An 8631-nucleotide genomic window follows, 5' to 3' on the forward strand; every position below is an offset into this window, starting at 1 on the left:
GTATGAAATTAAAGGATTGAATTGGAATGGTTAAAGATTGTTTCCCAAAATAGTGCATCCACATTCCTATGTTTTAAGCAAGTCAAGACAGAAATTATGCACGGTGATCAACATGTACATTGAGAACTTGAGACAGGTACGAAGTGGTTTTTTTGGGAGGTAGGAGTATATTATATATCCCATTTTAACAATGAATCTCTCATTGACTAGTAGTAGAGTATAAGACAGCCATTGAATAAAACAAACATGGCAAAATGATTATGTATGGAATAAAGAATGGTACATTTGATGGACCCTTCTCATGAAAGGATATATGCATCATGAAGTATGTATGTGTGGTTTGCTGGTATGGCACAACATTATAAAGAAAAAGGGCATCAGATACAATATGAGAGATCTTCTCATACATCTTTGAGATCATTATAAAGAAAAAAAGGAGGTATATCACCCAAAATGCCCTTCCTTCAATGTGAAACAGTGTTATAATAGACACGTTCAGACGTTACGTAATGCAGCCAATCTTTCCTCCAGATCATCCACTCCAGAACTGCAAAAATGAAAACTGTTTTGTATTAGGGCCCGTACCCTAGTGATAAGCCAAGTTTTTACCAAGCCATGCACCCAGGTTGATCAATTTCCAAATTGATCTTTTCACGACTCTTCTTTTGTTTGAAACGTTGCAGTAAACTGATGGGAGAAACTTTAACATGAGATTATTTTCTTGCAACATTTCTTTTTCTCTTCTCCCAATAGATTTGTTGTCTTTTGGAAACACTATATTTTACAATAGATTATTTTACAGATGTGAGATGTCATTTTTATATATGCAAGTGCATATGGTCCCTTGCAAAAACAAACACTTATAATCGGGCAAACAATGAATGACTCCGAAAGCCATCATCAATCTTTATGAGCATTTCAAGCGTTTACCTGCCGATGCCTTGAGCCCGTCTCTCAGCTATCTTCCCTTTTGGTGCAGATGAAAGCTACAAAATTATTTTTCAATTAGTTACTACTATTATGCTCCTGAGCATATTTCCAAGGATATAAAAGGAAAACTCGGCAATGCTACATATTCAAACACATTGTTTATACGTACTTGAGCAGCTATATCAATGCCTATTTCATCCAGAACCTGAAAATACAAAATTGAAATGTAAGGAAAACCTAAATGACAGTTTACATACGTCAAGCAGACAGAATAAAATGTTATACGATCCCATACCTGGTTGGTCAATTCTTCTGTCTCTTCTTCAGCTTCATCATTGTCCAAAGCATCATCAATGGAGTCAGACATCATCTCCGTCTGCATTGTAATGAAATAAATTGATCAATATTGTTCCCTCTCTCTCTCTATCTATATATATATATATATATATGATATACAATATGCACACAGATATATACTAATAACAGACATGTATATATAGCATACATGCATCTATACAGTCACATATGTGGCCACCTCAATGTTATGTATCAGATTAAATGGGATGATAACTTATGTATGTGGCATGGAGAATAGATGCAGCAGAGAAATGGTAAAAGCATACCGTCATGTCCATCTGGGCAGACTGTTTCTGGAATTCTTGCATAATCTTGGCTTGTTTTGCCGGTTCCATTTGCTACATGAAGCCAATGACAAAAACACGAATCAAGAATAATAGACGGTATAATATGCTGAAATTAGAAAAATAAGAAACGGAAAAAACCTTGTTCATAGCAGCCATAGCTTTGCTAGCTCCTTTGATAGCCCCAGAAACAGCAGTATTTGCATACATTGCCTGAACAAAGAAAAGACACCAAGAGGCAAAAGAAAGCTGTAACATGTTGCTCTTATGTGCCGTTTTATAATAAAACAAAATCTTGTTTATCTCAAAACTAATGTTTATTTTCCAAAAACCTGGGGAACCTCTTACAAATCGAATTTATAGCTTATTAGCTCATACCTGTGTATGTGTAGCAACACCACGCATTTGTGCACGGCTACCTTGCAATTTTTCTATTTGTTGTCTCAATCTAATGAGTTGCCTCGCCAAAATTTTGGTGGCTGCCTGTGTGGTACACAAGAAATAATTGGATAATAGAAATCTCTTACCTATACATGTCGACGATAACTATATGATAGCAAAACACTCAAGCACAAGGATAACACATCGTACTTGAAGTACGCTTGCTCAAGATCAGGAAGCTATTTTTAATTAGGTATATAACCAGTTATCAATTTAAATATGTCCATTAGATTCATGATACATCACAATTGTTTTTTTACATGCATATATTTATGTATACATAAATGGTTATACACTTGAACACAACGGTCTATAACCTTCCCTCATTGCATGTAGACTTATAAATTAATTTAAAAAGAAATTCGGGTTCATGAGAAAGAAACCTCATTTCCTGTCTTTGCAGTCTTCTTAATCTCCGCAACCAGCTTCTTTTCCTGGTTTACCACATTTCGTACAAAAGTTTAATCAAGCAACGTCAATTTGAATGTGGAGAGGTGTCCATCATATCTAAAAGAAACTTGGAGTGGAAGTATTTGGTCATACCTCTACTTGCAAAGCTCCAATTTCTCTCTCAATTCCTATGCAAAACCATGTGGTCTTTGTTTTTATTCTGAAAGAAAGAAAGAACAGGTGCACACACGCGCACACACATATATACATACGCACTTTATATACAGCTCATCCACCAATTTTGTTGTATACAGGTACGAATGTTCATCTCTAGACATATTTCTACATAGCAGATGCATATTTTTGGAATAGGTACAGTACAGAACGATCCTACCAGATAGACACTACCATATTTAAAAATTTCACGACGAGTAAGGAAAGACTAAGAAAAACATTATATTTCTTACGCAAAACAAAACAAGCATACCCTGCATGCATGTGAAAAAAAGTCCCATACAGTTTCAGAAAGTTCTGCATACATAAATCTATAGAGGTTTACAATGTTCTAGGCATATTCCTTGAAAATTCAATGTTTCCAGACAAGACAGATCAATATGCACCAAATTTAGATTTTTAGACATATACCTCATTAAAGAACAATTTTATCTGTTACTAAGCAATGTTTCATGGCGCTATCAAGAAAAATTACAAAGAAGTACAATTCGTGTCTATATACGGAAAACGAGTTCAAACCTCGAGTAGCAACTGCCGTTTCTCTCTTACTGGTTCGCAAAGCATCTGCGAACGCCAGAGCAATGATTAAATACTACATACATCTGTGTGATCTTTCTTGTTCATGTATGTCATAAACCCCAAAGTTGAGCAAAAGAGGAAGGGAAAGAAAAAAAAAAGCAATCTTCCAAAGAAGAATAGAAATGGAAAGGTGAGATGTTATCTCTACACAACAAGATCCTAATCAGAAGAAGAAGAAGAAGAAATCATTGAATTAGAAGAAACCCTAACTATGCCTACCCGAAGAGGAAGAAGGAAGGCGTACCTTTGGCAGTGGGTTTCTTTCGGAAGAGATTCATGACGGCGTTTGATAGAAGATATATATATATATATATACAGGCGATGGAAGAAAAGAAGAGATGATGATGATGATGATAGACACAGACAAGACAGACAGGCAGCAGAAGGAGGAGGAGGAGAAGAAGAAGAAGAAGAAGAAGAAGAAGAAGAAGACTTTAGAGACTTTTTTTTGTGGGAGGAAGGCTTCTCCACAAAAATGACCGTTAGTTTGAAACCATAGATTTTCTCTCTCTCTCTCTCTCTCTCTCTCTCTCTCTGGGTCAATATTGGCCTCATTGTGGACGCTAAAAATTACATATCTATCTATCTCTCACTTTGACCGGATCTTATAGAGAGTCCGTCTTGACCGGATCGGATACAGGGTCCCCTCTCTTGACCAGATCAGATACAAGAACCCCCCTTGACCTTGATCGGATCAGCGACAGGGTCCCCTCTCTTGACCAAATCAAATACAGAACCCCCCTTGACCATGATCGGATTGGCTACAGGGTCCCCTCTCTTGACCAGATCAGATACAAAACCCCCCTTGACCTTGATCGGATCGGCTACAAGGTCCCCTCTCTTGACCAGATCAGATACAGGTCCCCCCTTGACCTTGACCGCATTGGATAGAAGGTCCCTCTTCACCACAAACCACCCCACCACACACCCGTAAACATCCTCTCCCACATCGAAGCAAGTGTGACTTGACCTGTATGGAAGCGATGGTTCGGATTGCAGCCAAGGAGATATAGGCTCTAACACACATATTGATGCGTGTCGTTTTTCCTTGTTCGGCATAGAATATGGTCTCGTAGCTAAGTGCAACATTTGTTGTATAATGTGTGAAGCATGAGCCTCCACATAAAACCAGCTTTCTTGAAAAAAAACTGAGTTTAACCTCTGTTGAGTACTTCCATACAAATTTTGAACCAACAACCTTGATAAATAAGGCGGTTGTATGATGAGTTATAACCATTGTTGACATAGTTTTCCTAGTCTCTAAAGACCCATACAACAAGATGCCCCAAATGTTACGGGCATGACCATAAATTATCTCGTAGTAAGATTGTACCATATTATTCTATACACATGCATAAAGTGTGAGGGTTAAACGAGAGTGTAAAAAAGGGAGGATTACTTTTAATACTAGGGATCAAGACGGACTCGAGCCTTGATCGGCATCCCATACCACTGTCGCGGAATCGAGTCATACCTAGTGTTGTCACGCTCGCTACAAGAGTTGATCACCACAATATCAGAGTCTCAACGTAGACGATAATGTGTCAAATGAGGATAGATAGGCCTCATATTTATAGCCAAACCTAAGGCCCCCAGGCAAGGAAGTTCACGCTTAGCCTTAATGGGTTATCTCAAATCCTGGGATTAAAAGTAATCCTCCCTTCTTTACACTCTCGTTTAACCCTCGCACTTTATCCACGTGTATAGAATACTATGGTACAATCTTATCACGGGATAATTTATGGTCATGCCCATAACACTAGAGGGGGATCAATGCCAAATTGTTTGTAAGACTCAGTCTGTGTCAAAGGAAGTTCTACATGTCATGATACATTGGCATTGCAAAAACACCTCATTTGTAGAGGAATATATCGATGCATCATGAAGCAAATGTGTTGTATCCCATTTTCCAACCATTTCCCCATATCTTGCATTAAACCAAAACACAATTTTTTGCTTTTGTGTGTCTTTTGGATCTTTTTGCTTGTTTCCCATGCAATTCTAGAAAGTCAATGAGAAGGACTTTGTTTACCCTTAAAGCATGCTCAACAATCAATGGCCACGACCTCAATGGGAACATATCCCATTAATCCACGCTTAGAATATAAGTTCTGATGATTACAAATATTATGTTATAACTTAGAACAGGGAGTCTCTACCGAAAAGCAGAGTTAGAGGGATGTAGCTCAATTGGTAAGGTTGCCTAGTAAAGACCACGAAGTCATGGGTCAACCCTTACATGTTGTAGTTGCTCTCTAGAAAATTAAGAGATATGTATGTAGTAATAAAGAGTTGAGAAAATTGGGTTTCGAGCCCAAGATGTAGTGGTAGTAGTATAAAAACTTACCACTAGGGTAAGGTAATTACAATTTAAAAACGGAGACAAAGATTATTAGATAGTTTTTAGCATCCATAGAGAGACCATTATTGACCCATCAAACCTAAGTATTCAAGTTTTCTTGATATGTGTTTCCTTCTAAGAAAGGATATTTATACTTCGAAGCACAAAGTCTCGATGTATGAATAAAGCATACACATATAAGCTCACCCTTCGAAGTGCTTTTTAATGTGACACTCAAGTCATCACCCCCCTCTTGATATGGCATTGTAGCTTTCACGTTTTGGACTATATCCTAAGCATATAAAAAGCAAGTGATATTCAATGTCTAACTTGTGCGATTGAGTGTGGAGTGTGAGGGCTCTACAAGAGTCAATACATATTTCAATAAGGAGATAAGGTTGAATATTATCATATTTGATAGATTTTGATGCAAAAATGCAACTTCAATACCTAGCTTGTATGATTGGTGTGAAGGAGTATGAGGGCTCTATGAGAGTCAATACACATGTCAATAATGAGACAAAGTTAAATATGATCAATATGCATCCTTGCGTTATATTGAACCCAACATTCAAGGTTGAAGTTTGCAATGTAATATTCTAATTTTGACCTTTTAGCATTTTCCCACTTATTCATTAGTGGTTCAATTAACTTTCCTTGATAACTACATATTTCGTGACATGAAATCTCTAGAAGTTCTTCCATATCCCATCTTTTGAACCATTTATTGATGTCAACTACCCAACCCAATGAGAGAATTTTGTTCTTGTGATTCTTTTATAGTTTATGTCCAACATTCCTAGAAAAAGGTGATAATCTATTATTTGGCATATTCTTGACTTTCATAATGTATCTATATACTCTATATAGTCTCAAATCTCTATAGGTAAGTGAGTGCGAGAGAGAGGGAGAGGGAGACTTAAGTTTGTGCTCTAGGGAGATCCAAATGAGGAAGAAACCCTTACAATAAGTGTATAGTTTCACCTATATAGTTCTTCCTTGTTAAGCGATGTTACTATTGTGTTCCTTTCATACTTGGTAAGGTATAAAGGTTTAGATATATTGCCATAATACCCCATTCAAATGTTTGACCTCATGAACGAACTAAAGCAACATTGGAATAACACTAAATTCTTGTGCACCATGGATGAAGAGGAACCTCATCTCTGCCCCACATCCACATGCGGACTATCATAGATACCCAACTAACTCCAAGCTTTTTCTATTTCTATGAGAAGCATGAAGGGGTGATTGAAGCTCACAGGATAGCCCACAAACTCCACTCATGGATGTGGACCATCATTCCATCAATGGAAATGATTGGATGTCTAAACAGTGAGTGCTCCCCACTCACGGCATGTTGTGCAAAGCATTAGGCACAAATGGCAATCTCCCACCCCATTCCATGAGTATGAAAATTGTAACATGGAACGTGCAAGGGCTCAGGAGTCGACTAGGCCAGCAAAACAGATGGAAACTGAGAAGAGATCTTGAGAAATATATATTAGGGGGTGTTGCTGACATCATCATGTTGCAGGAACACCACCTTGATAGTACACTTTCAAAGGAAGTCAGAGATCTTTTACCAGGATCATGGCGAACAATTTGGGAGCCAGCAATAGGGGAGGATGGAAATCATGGTGGTATTTGCACTTTGATTCAAGAACATCTAGCCTAAGGTTTAATACACCAAGAATCATTGATACCTGGAAGGGCACATTTTTGCACGTTGGTCATCCAAGGGCAACATTGGAATTTCATGAATGTTTATGCTCCAAATAACGGCACAAAACGGGGGCAACATTCTAGGAGCACATTCGCCAACAAGTAGCGGGTGCGGAGGAGTGGTGCATTGGAGGGGATTTTAATATGATTGAATCCATTCATGATAGCATCAAAGGTCATTGTATCCTTGGACCATAGCATCAAAGGTCAAATGTTTGGTGAATAGTAAACAAGCATCAAGAAGTATATGAATTGGCTCAGACTCTTTTTCCCAATATTTGCACTAATATCTCCTAATGCAGTAGGACACTCATCAAGTATTGGTATGAATACAAGGCATGTATGCTTTTTCAAGAGTATTTGATGTGTGAGGACAATTCCTCAATCCATAAACAAGAGTTGGCTCCTAAATCCAAGAGAGTAGATGCAAGAACTTGGTGACACCTAGTTGTACAAAGCTTATCGTGTGTTTTGAAAATCCTTCTAACCCAATTAGGTGAAAGACAATAAGTTCTAGGCACATGCTCTTTATATCTTCGATTGTCCAACCAAATGGCTCCAATTTTGGCTAAAACTTAAGACTTATTCATTTAACTCTTTTGGTAGGTTATAAAATTCAAACCTATTTGAATGGGCATGACTAGAGAACTATAATTGAGTTTATCATTATCGCTTACTTTATTTACTTGACTTTGTGGTTAGTTTTTTGACCATTGACTATTGGGTCATGGGCCACCACAATAAAAAAAAAGATAGTTTGCTCAGTCATTACTTTTCCACTTTAGTCGAGGCCCATCAATTACATGTTACATCCATCCATATTGGAGTAGGGCTCCCGTTGGGAATAGATGATGCACAACTCCATGAGAGGGGTACTTCGGTTTATGCATACATTTTCATCAATTTCTTGTCTAATGCCAAAGTGGTGGTACCTACCTCTACAAACCCATATCAAGAGAGAGATTGATTGCACTTCTTTCCATATTGCTTGGCATTTTTCAACCCTTTCTCTTAATTTTTCACCATCTCATTTAATGTTTTAATTTGATTGATCTCTAGAATCTCAGTGTTCCTTGTCACCCAATTCTGTATAGAAGATAGCTTCCAATTTCAGGATCACTATCAACTACCAGGAATCCAAATTTTCAGGCCAAGGAAAATAATATGGAAGTGCTCTATCTTCATTTCAGGATCACTATCAACATTTTCTTCTTCCTGTTTGCATATTTTTGTTGCGAACTTCTATGGTTTTACTAAGTTTATCAGCAACACTTTTTAAGGACACCTTATTACAGGCACATATATAATCGATTTAAGTTATTAATTACAATAGCTTGAGAAGCAAAAACA

The 8631-nt window shown here is 37.5% G+C and overlaps 1 protein-coding gene across 1 annotated transcript; it reads right to left on the minus strand.

The window, feature by feature from the left end:
- Positions 1-231: 231 nt before the first annotated feature.
- VPS2.3 (vacuolar protein sorting-associated protein 2.3) lies at positions 232-3584 on the minus strand. The gene is made up of 11 exons (XM_087334442.1): positions 3460-3584; positions 3156-3200; positions 2556-2590; positions 2396-2446; positions 1950-2054; positions 1713-1784; positions 1554-1625; positions 1226-1306; positions 1100-1135; positions 931-986; positions 232-547 (listed from the first exon to the last, which is right to left on the minus strand). Exons 1-11 carry the CDS (start codon positions 3491-3493, stop codon positions 496-498), a joined length of 639 nt encoding a protein of 212 aa, XP_087190568.1. The 5' UTR covers positions 3494-3584; the 3' UTR covers positions 232-495.
- Positions 3585-8631: the final 5047 nt, after the last annotated feature.

This window comes from Azolla caroliniana, unplaced genomic scaffold, assembly GCF_043228905.1.
Source record: "Azolla caroliniana isolate FFs.n. ecotype wild unplaced genomic scaffold, voAzoCaro1.0.p SCAF_18, whole genome shotgun sequence".
Taxonomy (NCBI): domain Eukaryota; kingdom Viridiplantae; phylum Streptophyta; class Polypodiopsida; order Salviniales; family Salviniaceae; genus Azolla; species Azolla caroliniana.